General features: G+C 38.7%; 1 protein-coding gene across 1 annotated transcript in view; it reads right to left on the bottom strand.

Moving 5' to 3' along the window:
* The window catches only part of itga10 (integrin subunit alpha 10), a 35,861-nt gene extending 16,225 nt beyond the window's left edge, over positions 1-19,636 (bottom strand). The window contains exons 1-7 of the mRNA XM_005810290.3: positions 19,288-19,636; positions 9,262-9,373; positions 9,067-9,176; positions 8,885-8,973; positions 6,173-6,287; positions 4,696-4,823; positions 3,962-4,110 (exon numbers count right to left, since the gene is read on the bottom strand). Coding sequence (XP_005810347.2) covers positions 3,962-4,110; positions 4,696-4,823; positions 6,173-6,287; positions 8,885-8,973; positions 9,067-9,176; positions 9,262-9,373; positions 19,288-19,339 — 755 coding nt within the window. The 5' untranslated portion in view covers positions 19,340-19,636. The remainder of the gene's footprint in view (positions 1-3,961; positions 4,111-4,695; positions 4,824-6,172; positions 6,288-8,884; positions 8,974-9,066; positions 9,177-9,261; positions 9,374-19,287) is intronic.
* Positions 19,637-19,854: the final 218 nt, after the last annotated feature.

The raw sequence follows: 19,854 nt of genomic DNA on the forward strand, positions 1-19,854 counted from the left end.
GACAGGAAATGCGGCAGACATCTGTCGGAAGATAAAATTTAAAATTAATTTGACAGTATATAGTGTTGCCTCTCTAAAAGTCTGTAGGAAGACAAAATGTTGACTCTGTTAAAGTTTTCTACCAATGGTGGTCAAAATAAGGTTAAGGTTCAATAATTTAGTTACTTTGATATCATGTTGTGTTCATCTGAAGTAACATTCCCCCCCCCCCCCCCCCTCCCCCCCACACACACACACACGCACACACACACACTTTTGTTTCAGGGCTTTATGTTAATAGTGTTTGTTATGCTGAGATCCTTCAGTTGTCCTCTGTATAAACTTATCTCTCTCTCACATCATTCTGGGGGAGTTTTGACCCACTCCTTTTTGCAATGTCCCTTCAGTTCATTGTTGTCTGTGTGCATTCTCCTCTGAACAGTTCTTTTAATGTTCCACCAGAATATTCAAGTTCAAAAGAAATCTGGATTTTGACTGAAATACTGAAATTTTAGTTTTTTCCTGTGAAGTTTTGATGCAGCACAGCACAATTTGACTTCAGATTTGATTCAACTGTGCAGTACTTTGGTTGGGTTTGACTTCTTTACCGTAATATCCTCTGTAGAAGCAAAACAAGCCCAGATCATCACCCGTCCAACACCGTGTTCTCTAGCTGGCGATGGATGCTGCTATACTGCTTTTGGCTTTGCTAAGCAAATCGGTGTTCATTATGACAAAACATCTCTGAGTCTGTATCTGTTCAAATGAGTTGTGGCCCATTGACACAACTTTAGCTTTGTTTAACATTCAACAAGAGTCTGAAATAATACATTAAATAATAGATTTATTTATTATGTGATATCCCAGAACATTACATAGTTTGATTATAAGAAAGTAATGTAATTTTCCCTTCAGATAAATGTCTTAAATGCTTTAAGCATGAAAAGAATCTATTTAATGCAGAATTATGCATTTTAATAGATGATAAACTTTCACTGTTTGTTAGGATGCAGCAATTTTACATAAATATTGACTTTCTACGTATGCTTTCCCCTTGTAACAACTAATTTCTGTAAGTCTAACAACAATCTGATTATCAAAAGCCAAACACTTTTCCTGCCTGTCAGAATCTATTTTTGTTGTTTGGGTTCATGGTTAAGGTTACAACAAGCACAAAGTCAGAGAAAGAGGTTAAAAGCCAAGCATGGAGTTTAAGAGGTTAAAGCTGAGGTCAGTGTACGAATCCTATGAATGCTTCCTGTTAAGAGAAGGTTTAATTGGTAATACTCTAAATTTGATTAAATTAGTTTTGTAACCCCAAAGTGAAAATGTAACTATGTCTCTGTAAATGTTCCTGAGTGTATTTTCACAGCTGCAGGAGTGCTACTTGGCTGACCAGGCCATGCCACGCCCTTAGTGGTGCTGACCCAGCTGCCGGTTTGCCCAGCTCAGCTGCTCTTCGACCCCGTCATGTTTCTCTGTGCCAACTATTCTATCTGTCCATCTGTGAGAAAGTATGTGTGATTAGGTGAGGATGTTTTTATGTAAATTCAACCAAAGTGTGAGTTCTCTTACCTAGCAGCAACATTAAGCTCATATATTATCTTTTTACTGTTCATTGTTTTAATGGTTTAGTTTCCAAAACTTTTCCCCTTTTAAATGTAGCAGAAAACAGGAACCCTCCAATTACCTGAGTGGTTGTGTGGTTGCGTATTTGGTGGCTGTGTATGTGTGTCTGTGTGTACAGAAAGTGAACGCCGTTCCAAGACTCACATCCCAAAATGGTAGCTATGGCCACAGATCACGTCTGGGTGTGGTGCACCATGTGGGTTAAGCTAGTTGAAAGAAGCAGGAATTTTATTTTTGAAAGGAATTAGATACTTTAAGGCTATTCACCAGTCTCTGGACTTCTAACACATAAAGAAACAGTCTGGTGACTGTGGAGGCCACTGCAATACAGTGAACTCATTGTCTGATTCAGAAAATCTGCTTGAGATTATTTGAGCTTGGAGACATGGTGCATTATCCTGCTGGAAGATGGGTTCGCTGTGGTCATGAAGGATTGATATGGTCAGCAACAATACTCAGGAAGGCTGTTGTCTTTAAATAAAGGTTAGTTTGTACTATCAGTGTGCTATGACTATCACAACAACCAGTCTAAGCTAACACAAGGAAGACACACCTATGCTTTCAAATTGTTTACATCAAATTCTGGTCCTATTGTTTGAATATCACACCTGACATCAAGACTCATCAATATTTTTTCAATCTGTTGTTTTCCTTCTTGATCCTGTTCTTCTTTCTTTTATCATTATCTTATAATTGTGGCACTTCATGTGGTTATCTGTTGCTGTTGTACATGTACATTAGGAGACGGTATTATGCAGACCTTGGACATAGCTAGAGGTTATTTGAGCCGCCTTATCCTTTCTATCATATTGAGTCATTCCACCCATTCTCCTCTGACCTTTGACATCAACAACACATTTTGGTCCACAACTGCTGCTCATTGGATATTTTTTGTAATCCAATCTGCTCTCTGTAGATTGGATTATGTTTAAATTTAGAATCATGTTTAATTACAACTCTGGAAAAAATTAAGAGACCACTTCAGTTTCTCTGATTTTACTTTTTATAGTTATATGTTTGAGTAAAACGAACATTGTTTTTTATCCTATGAACTACTGACAACATGTCTCTGAAATTACAAGCAAAAATGTTGTTTTTATTTGCAGAAAATAAGAAATGGTCAAAATAACAAAAAAGATGCAGTGCTTTCAGACCTCAAATAATTTCAAGAAAACAAGTTCATATTCATTTAGTAACAACAACACTAATGTTTTAACTTAGGAAGAGTTCAGAAATCAATATTTGGTGGAATAACCAGGAGGTTTTCAATGGGGTTCACTGCAGTGGGCTCTTAATTTTTGTTTCCAGAGCTGTATCTTTAAAAACATAAAAATGCCAAATAAAGCTATTTCCAGTTAACAATATTTTATCACCACAAAAATTTGTACTATTTTTCCACTTTAATTACATTTACTGTAATTAAATGTAATTAAAGTTAAATTTAACTTTAATTAAAGTTAAATGTAACTTGCAGTCCTCAATCCTGCTGCATTGAGGACTATTAACTTGGATGCATTCCATTTAGCTCATATGATATATAAAGAAAGATGGTCAGAAATAAAGAAAGATTTGAATGAAATGTCTCATGTCTTACAACTTTGTTATGGTAAAAGTGACTGGCTTGAAGTCTTATAGGAGATTTTACATCTCTTGTGGTGTGAAAACCATCATTGTAATTCTCTGAATTAATGTAAATGTTTTTTAGCGTGTTTTGTAAGAAACCAAATGACTGGCATTTTTAAGAGACAAAATCACATCTGTGCCATGTTAACTGATAACAGCTCTATAAAATGTATTCATGAACTTGGATCCTTGAGTCATGCCTGCTTGCCCAGTTATTTTTCCATTCTGTTTTTTGTGCTCCAACTCAAACTAAAGACAAAACCCCCCATCAAAAAAGCTGAGTTTTCCTTCCTCACCCTCAACTTTCTGCTATTACAATATTATATTTTTCTTTTTTAAACAAATCATTCAAAGTGTCTACTGGAATTTCAACAGAATTTGACCCTAGACAGACTAATTTTCCCTTAAAAAGGGTCACACTTTATGCTTATGTCTGATAGCAGTCACTGTCTACATTCACTTTACAGATTCTAATAGGATGCAGTAAAGCAGGACGAACCATTTTATGGTTTGCTTATCATCTAATCAATAGTACCTTGGAGAACCAAGAGAGTAGGCAAACAGTTCTAGCAACTTAAATATTATTACAAGAACAAACTACACAGTGTGTTATTTTTATAGAGAAACCTCAGAGAATGTTGCATCAAAATCCAAAAAAGCAGATAGTTTCCTGCTAAATCTTTCCCATGTTGTAGAAGAATCATCTAGGGAAAATAACTAATAAGCCTACCAGGCCATTTGGATGGCATATGCAGTGCGTGTCTCTCGTCCCTCCTGTCGGCTGATGTTCTTGGCGGCCTCCACCACCTCCTGTGTGGTCTGGTAGTCTTTCAGAGACCACTCATGGACTGCTACCTCTGCATACTGCAGTATACCAACCTGAATAAAACATGCAAACACACAAGCATTTCAGCAATGCCACATATTCATAGCTGAGCTGGCACACAGTTGGTCAAAACATCGTCTAAAGCTCATGTTTTCCAGAGTGAACTATCTCTTTAAGTACGAACCCTGTTCTTAAAGCAAACAGCACACTTGGGGAATTTTTGAATTCATTCAAAAACCAGAGGTATTTCCTCTTCACCTCATGCTGCCTGCTACCCAATACCCCCCACCCTCCCTTTTCATAACTCAAACCCCCTCTCACTCTTCTTGTTATGCGTGTCAGAGTAACGTCCCCACACCCTCCCCTCTGATTTCTGTTCTTCTAAAGAAACCTCCAAGGTTCTTGTCTTGTGACGTTATTGCAGGAGTTCATTCTGGTCATATTTGCCAAACTTGCCTGTAATTTCACTTGGTGAATGTTTTCACTCAAGAGACGAGAATGTTCCTTCTCCTGGCAACAGCAGAGGGGTCTATGAGATGTGTTATTTGACTTAAACTCAAACCCACAAGTTTCCATTACAAATGTGTGTAATAATTTCAGGCGGTTGCTATTGGTACGTTGTGGAGAGCAGTTTGTACCTGCATCTGGTCCGAGCTGATGTGGAACTTGCTGAGAATGTTGCTGAGGAAGTTCTGGACTTCATACCAGGGATAGATGCTGTTCGAGCCGTCCACAACGATCACGATGTCCATGAAGGTCTGACACTCTGCCACACAAGAGAGTTTCCTGATTCACTTTGAAAATTTTCCCTGTTCTGTCACATTGCAAAATTGTCCATCCTCCACTGGGTGCCAATCTGTTTTAGAATAGAGTAACGTCCCCTCTTAAACTGACTCTTATTGCTTGGTTTTTAAAGCTCTTAGCGGTTTGGCCTCACCCTATGTTTCTGATTTATTGAGTTTTTGTCTATATGGTAGATAATTCAGATCGTTGTCCAGTCCAAGCTCTTCTTGAGTCTATTTCATAAAGGTTTCTAACATAAACTTGCCTCTAAGCTCCCTCTCGTCATTTGTGGATCGCAACTGGAGATAGCGATGTCCCACACAGCTGTTGACGTACAAATTTGTGTGTTCTTGTGTTTTCCTGGCAGAAATCATGACTGCCTCCTGACTAAGGCAGAACTAAGTTTGACTGGAGAAATTAGGCGTAAAGCGTGGGACAACAAGAGTTGTTACGACTTTTTAACTATGCATAAAATTTGTTTAAAGCCTCTCCATAAAACCCTAAACAAAGAAAATGTTGATGAACTCAATGTAGAAAACCTGTTGTTGGCTGAACAAATGCTTCACATCTCGCCTTCTTAATGGTCTTGTTAATCCCGAGTTTATTCTTTCTCATTCCTGAAAACTGTTGGCTGTACTTGCTTTCTCTTTCACTTTGAAACTATCTACTGCTTTCTGTTAATCGTTCACATATCATCATAGAAAAATACGTTGAAGTTTGTTGTTGAAACGTGACAAAATTAGATTAAGTTACAAAGTTGAAGATATCATTGCAAGGTACTATTTTAGATCTTAATATTAGTGATGGGCCATAACCAAAAGCCTCGGCCCTAAGAGAATATTCTTTTTAGTGAATCAAAGAATCGCTGCTCAGCTCTCACTCTCAGTGGCTCTTGATTGGTAGCACGGCAGCCTTGTGGCCAATCATGTGTGAAGATATGGCAAAATAGCATTATTTAAAATCAGGAGAGCGTGTAACAAAAACCCCAAAAATATCACTGACCTCCCTAAACGAAGCTGCATCTGGCTGCAAATTAGAGAAACATAAAATGTAATGAAATAATAAATTACTATTATAGTTCTGCTCGGTAGATTTGTTTGTACTGTTACATAAAAATTAAGTTTGATTAAAATATTACACAAAAGTATAAGAATGCCAGCTTTCATAACATCAAAACGTAATATTAGAAAAGCATGATACCTTCATATAAACACAGAATGCAAAAAGATTTATTAACATACGAAACATTTACATTTACCAAGCTTAAAAACTTCCCAACCCTACTCAGCATGAGTCTTTATTATCTCTGTGTTTCTACAGATGTGTGATTACTTTGCTCTGTTGGCGCGATGGTGCCTCTCGGTTCCAGGTCATCGCCAACAGAGGCGCAGATGCCAGTGCTGAACATCGACGTCCCACACTCCTGCGACCACAGAGGGGCACACGCCTGCCGAACAGAGGCACACACTCACTCGGGGTCTTAAACAAACACATGAATCTACATGCGTGACACAGTTGAGGGGAATTCAGAGCCACTGGCAGACAGTTTGAGGACCTCATATCTTTATCTGCGTTCTGCCCTGAAGAAGATGTGGTAATTTTGTTGCCTTCAAAGAATTTAGACAAATAAGTCTGTGCCACACATTTAAAAATATTCAAGAAGAAAACAGTAGGAATAAAAGAAAACAAGTCATAAAGGGGAATAAGTCATGGAAAAAAAAGTACAATGGTGTGGTTTTGTGGACAGAAAATGTGGCGGAGACAGAGGGAGGGAGACCATTGTTGACATGCTGGCAGTCACTGTTGTCATGAGCGGTTTAACAGAGCTGGAAACCGAGAGAAACACAGCAATTTAAAACTGATTGTGCTTAATGTGGGGCGGCTGAGTGGGGCAGGGGACATCCTATAAAAATATTTCTGTCTTCAAACGCCGTTTTGTTGGTTTTCATACTTGGGGGGGGGGGGGGGGGGGGGCGGGGGGAACGAAGGAAGAACGAGGACTTAAAAGGGAAAATCAGCTACAAAGAGACAAAAGGAGGGAGGGGTGAAAATGGGATAAAAAGGGGGTAGAACGAGAGAAAGAGAAACATCCTGGTTTTTCTTCCCCTGTCATTAAGGATGGGTTTCTCCTCAGGCACACAGACAAGCAGCAGGGACGAGATGGAGAGAATCATGGGAGGAAACCACGGAGGGAGAGGATGGAGCGAAGCGAAAGAGGTGCTATGGCTTTTGGTAGGTCTGTCATTACAGAAGGGCCGGAGACGCATTCCAGTCCTGTTATAGACCTGACCACTGGGGTTAACATAAAAACTCCCAGACACACACTCACACACACACTCACAGTTAAACATATGCTCACATTAAAGCTGCCTGAGCTGGCAGCCATTTGTGAACTGTACACGACTCCACACCCGGAGTAGAGCAAGAATCCTGGCAGAAAACACAAGCACACACGACTGCCTCCTGGCTAAGGGCGAAGTGTGTTTGACTGGAGAAATTAGGCCAAGAGAGCAACAATAAAATTTTATTATCAGAGCTGCAGAGCCAGGCCCAAACTGGAGAGAGACTTGTTTTTTTAGAAGAAACCCTGACCATCAGTGAATGCAATGGAAACTAAACAGTTAGTGATAATCTGCTCTTCAATCTGAGTGTTTATTAACTAAAACTCAAACTATCTACTATTTAAGCTATACTTTCTTGAACATTTTCATATTTTATCCCATTAAAATCACTTCTTCGATGTATTTTACTGGGATTTTATGTGTTAGATCAGATCAAAGTGGTACATACTTGGAAGTAAAAGTCTGACGTTTCATGATTGTTTACATTAATTTGCTGAAATTTCTGGAAAAATCATTCTCCTGCTGGAAGATGAACCTTTGGCCAAGTCTCAAATCTTTTACAATTCCTCAGGTTTTTTGTGCAGGACTGTCCCATATGTAGCTCCATGTATCTTTTCCCTAAATCTGACCAGCTTCTCTCTCCCTGCTGAAGAAAACCATCCCCACAGCATAATGCTGCCTCCTGTTTCCGATGCGGATTTTTTTTTTTTTTTAGCAAGGTCAGATCTGTGTAGTGAGCAAATGTTGAATGATTTTGTTATTTGAGCTCTAGTCTTACCACAGACCTCTTGGCAAAAAAATATCTGATTGCATTTCTTCCATTTCATAATAATGCACTACTTTGTGTTGGTTTACTATATAAATATCCATAAGAAAACAAGTTATGTGACCAGTCTAGTTGCTTTTCCTACGTAGTAGTTCAAGTTAGAACAGTTTAACTTAAATTAAACTAATAAATTAGACAAACTAAGAATTGGACAAATTTCAAGATTTGCTACAACTTCTATCTAATAATAATAACAATAATAAAAAATCAGCAACAATTTTCATTACTTATTATTGTCAAATTTTCTGTAATGCAAAATGAATCATTGAGAACTGATTTTTGTAGCTGCTGTTGGTAACACTTCATGACAGTGTCATAAACATAACACCTGTAATGAGTATGAAGGAGTCTTTATGAATGCTTATGACTGTTGTCATGAAGTGCCATTCGGTAAATAAAGACACTTTTAATGCAAAGTCGACTTTAATGCCAGCTGTAATGGCACTTTGCATTAAATGTGTCATTACTTACTGAATAATACAAAGTTGATGCTTTTAATGAACTTTTAGTGCAACTTTTAGGGCACCTTTGCATTTAAAATGTCATTATTTACCAAAAGAGACTTCGCCGTACACATTTATAAAAAATCATTCATGTTCATGACATGTGCTACGTCATGTTTATGACAGTCTTGTGTCAGCCTTATGCACACCCCTTCAAATAAAGTGTTACTCTGCCGTTTCATACAGAAAATCCACCTAATAATGTCAGAAAATCCATCTATCCATATAAATATGTTCATATAACCTCAGGTATTATTTACCTCAGCCATTGGATCTCTAATTTTGACCCACTCGTTTGATCTAAAGTGCCGTCATTAATTGATGTTTTCCTTGGGCATATGAACTTAAAAAAGAAATTAGAGAACCAACATACCAAAAATCCATCAGGTGAGTCCGGTGTGAGGGTCATTCCCAGGTGAGAGTTCCTCAGATTTTTAGAAACATTACGTAGAGCAGTTTCACCTGAAGTACACAAATAAAAAAGATCTACTTAACATCTGGATATATAGCTTTAGTACTGACATTTTACTTTTATTTTTATTTTTTGTCTCTCACCAAGGTTTACTTTACTACAGTTTGAGTTTTTCTCCTCCCCAACAACACATTTATACACGTCTCCTTTCCTGTTGTTGGGCGGCCCATCCCACGGGGCTCCAACCAGCATCCTTCAGCAGAGCCACCCAAATGTTAACACAGCATCATGTAAATATTTCTTATTTCATATTCACCTCCGCCAACACAAATACTTACGATTTCTCTCCATCTGCTTCATGCTGTAGGACAGAGAAGCCAAATTGGGCGTCCTCTGGGCCGGTGAAGACGCGAGGATGTTTCACATCTATGTTGAAACATTGACACAACCCTGGAAGAAACAACAAAGATGTTCAAGAATTAAAAGTTACAGAAATAAAGAGAAGGAAACATAAAATACTGTCACAGTGGAGAAGAGGCAGCATCCATTCAACCATCTATTTCAGTAGAGATTATGCACTAACTTTGCATGCTCTATAAATCTATGCAGTGTTGTGTTTTTCTCTCTATTTCCAAATACAGAAGAACTAATCGGGACCAAGAAGACGTTGACAAGATAATGGTCTGTGGATCGCCACACTTCTGAGTGTGTTTGCCAACATGTTCTTTGCTTTAAAATAAACCATACAAATCAGTGCAAAATGTGCAAAACCTGGCTGGAAATATTGTGTAGCATGGAGGGTTTTTTTAAAATTATTTTACAGTGGTTCCTCTGAAAAGAGGAAAAGATAAAGGGAAAAGGAGATTTTGTGATGAAAAGTGACAGAGGAAAGGGGGATAGGAGAGAGGAGGGGTGAAGCAAAGCAGAGAAGGGTGTGGGTTAGAAAAACCTTGAAGCATAGTAAGCTCCCTGTTTTGACATACAAGCCTGCCCTTCATAGTTGGTAGGAGAGCGGAGAAAGACACACGGAGGACAGAAAGCAGCAAAATGGGAGGCAGATCACCAAGCTGCTGAGATGAAATCAAAGCACACTCATTTAAATTACACAAGTTCCTGGTTTTCACATGTTCACAAGTTAATCACATGAATAGTAAATGAAGGTCTGATTCCAAAAGCTTGAGAATTTTTTTTTTTATTCAATGACTCTCCCTGCCATGTGTTTCTACTAGTCAATTATGTATTTGCCTTTTAAAGTAACTGCAACTGTATGATCACAGCAGTGGTCCTAACTTTAAGTTGTTAGCAGAAATGCCTCTGTAGACATTTATAACAAACTGATTAATATCAGTCATTCTAATATTAGCCAGCAAACCAGCCAGAGTGTCATGTTCCGTGTTTTTCTGTGTGTTTATTTCGAGTTTTCTGTGTCTCTGTGTTGTCCTGTTCTCCCCTCGATTACTCCCAGGTGTTTCTCGTTCCCTAATTACCCCGTGTGTATTTAGTGTCACCTGTGTCTCTGTCGGGTCCTCGTCTAATGTGTTCCGAGTCCTTCGTGTGTCCATTGGAAAAACCAGTTGCTACCGGCGTTGAGCCCTGGCTTCCGCTCAGTCGTGCTGCCTGTGTTTTTGGACTGTTTTTGACGTTTATTTATTATTAAAACAACCATTATTCATCTCACCTGGGTCATCTGCGTCTGCCTCACCACCTACACCGCACCATTCCATGACAGAGAGGGGTTTTTTTTGCAGTTTGCACTGGAATACATTAAGTAATGATTATATTTGGCTCCATCTGTCTAACCCTGATCACAATTGAATACAATCAAGGAATGATTGGCCCAGTCAAAGTCCAGATCTAAATGCATCTGAGAATTTGTAGTAAGTATCTCATAGTTAATGTTCACAGCTGCTCTGCAAATTAACTTCTTTAGTTTGAACAGTTTTCCAGAATGTGCGGACGAAGGGAAGAAGAATGAGTGTCTGAATACAAAAAATACAAGACACTTTACAGATTTCTTTTTGTAAAAGATTAAAAAAGCATTTTAAATTTTCTTTCCACTTATGCATCACTTAGAAATTAATTTGAACAAATAACATAATTGCACAATAAGTTAATGCAAAACAAGTACATTTTATTCAAAGGGTTACTCAAATAAATGTATCAGAGTAAATGTAAATCATTACCACCCACCTCTTCAAAACCCCAACATACAGAGTATAAATATTTCTAGCAGTAATGTGTAATGTGATAAAATAAAGAATGTTTCAAGAGGTGTGAATATTTTTAGCAGTGCTATTAATATTTTAGCCATTTTTAACACAAAGCTGAGTAAAACCTCTAACATTGATCAACCTGCTTAACTTTGTGTTTTCTCAACATCACTAAATCATCTACATATTAAAACATTTCCATGTGGTTTTATGATGAACAACATCATTTTCAGTCAAAAGTAGCGTCAAATATAATTAGAAGGAAGCTTCACAGGGAGTGTGTTTGAAACATCCTGTTCCAGAAAACACACTTGCTCATCTTACTTGCACTTTATGCACATTGCCACATTTCTTCCTACACATTTTCTCATAAATTTAAGTGTTTTGGAGAACATTATCTTTAGCTCAACCTGACAATAAAACTCTCCTCCAGTCTTGACAGTTGATAATTAGCCAGCTAAAGCTGTGTTAATTGTAGCCCTGAATGGTAAGATGTTAAATGTGTAAGAAAATAAAGATACATTTGACCTTGTGTGCAATTTTGCAAGCTCCTGGTTCATCTGCAGAGACTTCCTCAGTCTCACCCTGTGATTTGGACATGACTGGATCACTGGAGCAGTGATTGTGCTCCAGGTCCTCCTGCACTTTCCCACTAAAACACACATTTACCTCGTCCAGGCCAATCAGAGGGGGATTCCACTTGGTTTAGAGGGGGAAACTGGATACGTTCAGTGTTTCTCATCCATCTCTGCTCCTGCTTTTCTCACAGAATCCAGTTTCTTCCACCTACTTCGTACTTGCAGATGTACTTTCTGGTATCCTCATTGAGTGTGAAATTTTCTTCTCTGTCTCGTGTTCAGATTTGCTCACCAGGGACTCATAGCTAGAAACATATGTATGTTCAGCTAAACAAAAAACACAGTTCAAGATGTGACCAAGTATGTCTGTTGTTCAGCTTTAAACTTTGAGAAAAACAAAATCTGTGGGGATTTTACTTTTGTTGCTTTAAATGAAGGTAATTGAGACTTATGTTTTGAGTTTTTTGGGTAATTTGAGTGCAAAATGTGATAAAAAAAAAAAAAGCACAGGTAAGCTTAAATTTAGGGTAAGAATGTTGGAAATACTTATGTTTTTTAATAACTTTTTAATTAGTTTTTTTTTTGTTGTTCTGGGGTTGCTTCTTGTGTCTTCTTGTTGCATTGCTGATGTAAAATTAAGATTAAGTCAGTAGGAGATTCCTGTAGTCACAACACTTCCTCAATAACTAAACAATAATTTAAAACAAATAAAGATAGGATGATGTAATTGGTAAAGTAACTGCATTATTCTTACTGCAGCAAAAGCAATCTGAAATATTCATTAATAAAGCTATAATAATTGTCTTCAAACCATATTTAGTTAAATGCTCTTCACTTTAAAATCACCCCACATTAATAGGCTGGTGGTCCCTTCAAACCCAGAGACTCCATCACTGTTTTTACCTTCTCTATAAGGAAATCCTATATTTTTAGGCTATGATGACTATTGTATAAGGTTATATCACTACACGTATCTTACTCTTCATCGTTCTAGCCTGAACTCCTTTGACTTTGCAGCAACACGCAATTGGAAAAACTTACCCATTCCTCTTCAATTGTACTGCCTATTAAGCTAACTCCAACAGATTATTGCAGATTTCTGTAAACACCTTGTGGCCAGTTGTTTAACACACACACTACGTGATACCTGAAGTGGGTGGAGCTCTGTTGGTTTTCACACTGATACCAAAAGTATTATGTCCTTGCAGAGCCGCTGTCAATCTCCAGCAAACTGTGAAACCAGAAACGTGTTCTTTGTGACAGTGTGTTCTCTCTAGCTAGAGGTTGCGTTAAGTCACTTCTGAACATGTGTGTTTAACATTTGGCAGCATCTGTGACCAGTTCACTTAGAAAGACATTTAGTCTTTCCCTTGCAGTGATGTGTCAACTACAAGACATTCAGCATCAGATAAGATTTATGAATTGTCTGATTGTCTTATATACTGTATGTCCTTCACTCTATGTGTTCTTTCTCCTATGCAGACAGGCTGAAAATCCAAGCTTCTTAGAAATTATTTGCTCACCCACCATCTGTACTTAACCATATCACTAAGATCGCTGTGAAACTCTTCTGGGTTTCATTACATCACACAAACCGTTGTTTTAAATTTGGTCTCCACTAGCCGTTTTTGACAATTTTGTCTTTTATCTTTCGATTCATTAATTCGCCCATATAAGCTATAAAAAGTTGCTCTTAGTTTTCCACACACTTTTACAACAGGCACATAAGGATATACAAGCGTCCTATGACGTTCTACCCTTGTTCTCACAGCCTGGAGCATTTACAGAGCAGCTCTGTTGTTTGTCTTGCTCTGTCCTTTCTTCTGTGTATAAGCCATTTACATTGGCTTTATACATGACACCATGCCAGCAGCTTTTTGGCCACTAATTGTCATGACAACTGGTGGCAAACATACGTCAACCAAAACCAAGTCCAGATTTCCTGAACCACAAACTCAGCTGTGGGTGCTACTGCTGCTGGATGTGAACAGTTGTCACTGGAAAGAATGGGAAAGAACTGAATCTGATGCGGTAGTCTTCTTTATTCTACGGTACCAACACAAAGATGCAATTTAAACCATGCCAAATGTTGCTTCCCAAAAGTTAAACATTTTCAGACATCCTGAAGGGCTTTCAAAGTTTTTCTTTAGCCTAAAGGATTATTTAAACTCATTTTCAGTCCAGAATTGATATTATTTTTTGGGGTGTGCACATAAAACACAACCATTAATGTGTCTTTAGGCAGTTTGTTACAGGTTTCTTTTATTCAGTTAAATATTTGGGAGATATCATAGATAATGTAGGTAAAGCAGATGTAGAGCTGTATTTAGCACCAACATGGGGATTTTCAAAGAAAGCAAAGTGGATGACCAACTGAAGGGCGACGAATCTCTCTGGCCCTTTGCTAGATTTGATCCTATTTCATAAAGAAATGATTTCCAGATTCTTGGATGAATACCTGGATCCAGATCAAGGTGTTTTTAAAGGACTGGAGCTCCTGACTAAACTTGACTTCTCATACTTGTTGTTTGTTTACTGTCTGCATCTTAATGTCAGTTGTAAACCCCTAGTGAGCTGCATGGAAGGTGTTTTTTTTTTAAACAAAAACTAATGTTTATGTGTATAAGCTTGCAAATCTGCATTATTCTGGGTGCAGAATTCTACCAGTCAAAAAGATCTGTGTTTTTCTAACAATTCAAGTGTTTTTAGCCTTTTTATTGGGACATTCGCACAGAAAGACAGACTGCACTGCATGTAGCAGTCCTGAGTCTGTCATAGAGCCTCATCTGCACTTAGAAAGATAGTTACGCAGAGAGCAGCTAAAACATCAGTCATTAAATTTTACAATGCTCAAAGCAGAGAGGAAATTTATGAAACAGGACAACAATGTACAACAATGTTTTGGCTGCTTACAAGTAACTGAAATATACCATGCACCCAGTTAGCAACGCGTGACATAAAATCAGAGAATAAACATGCTAATGCAAGCCTAACTATGCAGCAAACTGCTCCAAATAAACAAAATCTCTAATTAGAGGAAAAAATTAGCTTATATAAGACGGGAAATTATGTAAACCGTCTTATGTGTGTAAGACGGTTTACATACCATCTTACAAAGTCTTCTCCCAAAGTCTTCTTGGGACAAAATATTTGTCACTGCTGGGAAAGACTGAGGTTGCAGCATTGTGAAAGTCTTTGGGTGGACTGAATTGCTGTCAGGGACAGAGACATTCAGATCAGGACAACCGTACCAGAACTTGTTCTTGTGATGTAGGTCTCACACATTTAACATCTTCTTGTATCTGCTTTTCACCTTGTGAAACATACTGTCATTATCAAGAACAAGACATGGGCCAAAATTAGACAAAAGCGGTCAAAGTCCAAACAAGAACTGTGAAAAACCTTCATAAATCCTAGAGAATAAAATGACCAAACCACTTCATAAGGTTACAAGAAAATCTGGCCTGGCTCATTGCAGGAGGTATAGCTGGTTAAAAGATTTGCATAATTTTGTACAAGACTCCCAGTCCCCATTTTCCACTTAATTATCCTGCAAACCTAGTTTAGAAAACACCCTGCAGTGACGTGTCTTTGTGAATGTCTCAGTTCTCTTCACCTGACTCATTATATTTTCCTGTCCACTTCTCTTCACCAGATTTTCTCTCCATTATGTTGATCGTGTTTTGTTCCCATCTCTGTCATATTCTCCTGGGGAGCCGGGGGTGGATGATGAGTGGGGAGCGGGAATGAAAGTCAGCAAAATAACAAGAAGATAGCAGGAGAAGCACACACACACACACACACACACACACACACCACCCCTACGTGCACGCACACACACCTGTGTTTGACATCTCAGTAAAGCATAACAGACATGGGAGTCCTGCTGTCCACATCAGGAGCTGCTCTGCTAAAACCATTAACGTTACACACATACTCAGTCACCTACATGCTCCAGAATGACACACAGAGGCAGGAACACCATCACTGCAGCTACACGAGCTACTGTAGAGGTCGAAGCAAATGTTCAAAGCCATGAAAACGTTTTGGCTTGTTCATGCTGGATTTAAACAGCTAACGTAGCTAAATGAGATCAGTTAAATTTGACTACTGGTGTTTTTCTTAAAATATGCAATTGTTTCGGTAATCTTTTTTGGGTATTTCCATGCCCACAGCATGCAGCTATAATTACTCAACAGCTTCCTGCAAATGCCAACGTTTTAATCTTACAGGTTAACATCACAAAACGCTCAGCACTTGCTGTATTGAGAGGATTAGCTCTTTGCAAAGTTAACAAAAACAAAGGAAAATCAGCCTGTTGATCTTATTCTGCTTCATGGAAGCGTGCTGTAACACAGCAGCTCACCCACCACTTATCAGAATCACAATCACACACTTCTCTAGGCAGACAACAATGGGCTTTTTCTTCACGTTCTTTCTGCTGAGCAGGAACACTTCAATGAGGTGTGTTAGACTGCCCTGCTGCAGCAATCATGAGCAGCGGAGGGTGACTGATGTTTATGCTTCACTGTGAAAACGAACACGCCACAAGACCCTCATTACTTCAGACTTCAGGTCTCAGAGATGGGAGCTTCTGATATGACCGGAGAGGTTGTGTCTCGCAGCGGCTCGGGTCAGTCAGTTGTAAGAGGAGATGAAACTGCAACATTTTGGACAAACATAAATCCTTGCAGCTATAATGTCTCAAAGGGCCAGTGTCCTGCAACTTTTAGATGTGTCTCTGTTTCAACACACCTGAATCAAATAATCAGGAAATTAGCAGGACTGTGGAGAACCTGACTGAATCCTGAGGAGGTGATTCGGCCATTTGATTCAGTGTTGGACCAAGGACACATCTCAAAGTTGCAGGGCGAAATAAATTATGTCCCAAAGATTAAACTCTGAACCAGAAACTATTTGATGGCTGGTGTTCACTTTCTTGCATGTTTGATCTATCGGACACATGGAGTGTGTCCAGGTGTTTTTCTGTACATGCCTGCTCTCTTCCATGCACAACCATGTGAGGAATGTCTGCTTGGTGGTTCACTGGTACAGAAAAGAAAGATCAGAGGATCTCTGGGAGGCATGTGTGACACTGATATTGGCAGGGGTTGTCTGTTAATCAGGTTAATGGCCATCAGTACGGTCAGCCTCTTATCTTCTCTTTACAAACTTGAGTTCCAGATTTTATGAAGCACTCAGCAGAAATTGATTTGATGACCCAATTCAGCCATTGTAGCGCCACCAACAACTCTTTAAATGATTCACGACTCTTGCACTTTTCATTAAACATGAAGAATTTTGTCGCCATCAAGTAATTTGTGACTTTTGTTAACTAGCTGTTCTTCAAACAGCAATAAAGTGTCTTATAAAGTAACTGTCATTTATCTGACTTGTTCATGTGGTGGTGGAGGCTAATGTTTAGGCTTTCAACACAGACACAGCAGAGTCACTGAAGAGGCTCCAAATTTTATTGTTTGTGACTGCAAACAACAATAGAGATTTGGTAATTTAACAATTATTATAAAATTATGATTATGCAGGATTTTAAAAAGTAGGGATTTAACTTTTCAGGAAATTATGATTTTGCATAAGACAGTACTCCTTTTTGCAATAATTCATGCATTACTGAAGAAAACTGAATTGTATTCAGGTTGCTTCATAACCTTTAGCTCATCTGCATTGAGCTAAAGCAGTGTTTCTCAAACATTTTCAGGCTGAGGACCACTTAACTACATTTGAGATGTATTATCGTAATATATCTTTATATATAATGCAACCAGAAATGAAAATAATAGTCTCTTAACTCACATATTGTTGTTTTCTTTGTTCATCCTAATGAGAAGAGTGGTGCTGTTTGGGAAATGTGACTTGACTGGCCACAACAAAGCCATGAACAGGTCAACTTGGGTATTTTGAGTTACTCTCAGATACTGAAAGTGTCTAAGCTTTCCAATGATGTCAAACACATAAAAATAAAAGAAATTGTTCTTTACTACCGAGCATTAATAACATTTAGGGCTATTTGTGATTTCAAAGCACAATTAAAGAACAAATAGACTTGTGTTGCTTTAACAGAAACAAAAAATCATTTTCAGCATCATTAAATATAAAAATAATCCACCCATTTCTATCGCTTGTATTTAATTAATTTTATTTAATCATTTTTAATTAAATAAAAATAACAATTGCTGTAGACGTGTACGCAGAGCATCATAGGCAAGCAAATTAATAAAAAAACAAAGAACAGTTCTCACTAACTGAGTCGAGTTCTACCGCTCACTGCATAGAGCCGTTCAAAGGACGGGTGGATATCTAGCGATTGGAATCCACTAGAGATCAGAGGAAGCTGATCAGAAGAAGCTCAACTATAGCTGCTGCTGAGTGTTGATGTGTCAGATACTGAGTGACACTGAGTGTCTGACACATCAACACTCAGTAGCAGCTGTAACTGGGCTTCCTCTGATCATATAAGAAGTTCTGGAGTTTTCTTCTTTCCAAAGACAGTTTTTACCTTGCAGCTTTTTTGTCTTCAGTGACTTGGTTTTAAGTCAGTTTTCCATCATTATTTTTAACACAATCCTTTGGTAAGCTAGATGTAGCGTCGCACATTGAGCTCACATCACAGCAAGTAAACGTTTGTTTACATGCAGAAACCTCCGGACCACCAGTGGTCCGGGTACCACAGTTTGAGAAAGACTGAGCTAAAGGTTACGAAGCAATCTGGTTATGAAAGTCATGGTTATTGCTGGTTATAAACCAATCTGGTGTCTCCCGTCTTACTCTTGACAAATATTCCATAGATCCTCTTGGGGGTTCTGGTCAGGTGGGCCAAGCACAATAATGTCATAGGCTTTAATGCAGACAGTAGTACTTTTGAGAGTGTGACAAGAACAAAATCTTGCTGGAAAATGCAGTCACAATCTCAGCTTTACAGCAGAGGGATTCATAAAGTGACATAAAAAGCCCCAGCAAACAGCTGCTCTGACTTTGGACTTGAGTGGAAACTTCCTGCTGGACGTCCAGCAGCTCTGATTTTGTGCCTCGCCACTCTTCCTCTAGAATCTGTGACCTTTATATCCAGATGGAATCCAAATGTATTTACAGCCGAAAAGAGGAGTTTTGGACCACTGAGCAAACGACCGCTCCTTTTCCTCCTCTGTAAAACACTTCTTACATCAGCTCTGATTCAGGAGTGAAATATAAGTTGGACCCCAAAAGATGTGTGGTGGCTTATAGAGTTTGACTTCCGCTGCAAGTCCATACGTAACATCTACCCTAAGATTTTCAAAACGACTTTTTCCTTCCACTCAACCTTCAATTTATATAATTCTCTAATAGTCAGCACCTTCATCATTTACATTTTGTGGTTTACCCACCTGGAGGTTAAGAAATATTTCACTATGTGCCATGATTCTTTGAATAAATTACTGAAATATATATTTAAATGATACTCTAATTTACTAAAACGCGCTGGCAGCTTAAATAAATAATCCTTTAGTTGTACATCCTCAAGTAAATTCTTTAAAAATATAAAAATTGTTATTGTCACAAAACCCCAGAGAGAAAATCTTACCTTTCAGAAGGAGAATAAACTCCAGGCACAACAGGTTTTTACGCAGCTCCATTTATAAGCCCGAATGAAAGCAGTCCCTTTAGTCCGTTTTTTTTCTACTTTTCCCTCCTCTTTTTCCTCTTCTGTTTACAAAGCGGTCTCCCCCGAGCGCTTCTGTATCCACCACATACTCAGCTTTCTCTTTCCACTGGAGATGCGTTAAATCCACTCACAATGTTCTGCATGTTAGCGCCAAATGTCGACGCAGGTTCATTTGCAGACTAATTATCGGGTTGTTAAAGATATAAATACTATGAGGATTTTCTTGTTTGTGAGTTTGTCTTAGTTGTAATATTTCAAGTCTTCATGTAAGTGGGGGGGGGGGGGGGGGGGGGGGGGGGGGGGGGAAGAAAGATTGAGCGAGTGCACCTGTCCCGTCCGACTAAAGTTCACGGTTCAGAGTCAGTGAGCCTTAACAAATGAGCAACACCTTCATCGATCAATCAGCGGCGATGAGTGTCATCCCTCCGGACCCCGCAGCGCGTCTTTGAAGACCGAACTGTTCCAGCTCAAACTTGGAGCAGAACC

This window comes from Xiphophorus maculatus, chromosome 3, assembly GCF_002775205.1.
Source record: "Xiphophorus maculatus strain JP 163 A chromosome 3, X_maculatus-5.0-male, whole genome shotgun sequence".
In the NCBI taxonomy this organism is placed as follows: Eukaryota; Metazoa; Chordata; class Actinopteri; order Cyprinodontiformes; family Poeciliidae; genus Xiphophorus; species Xiphophorus maculatus.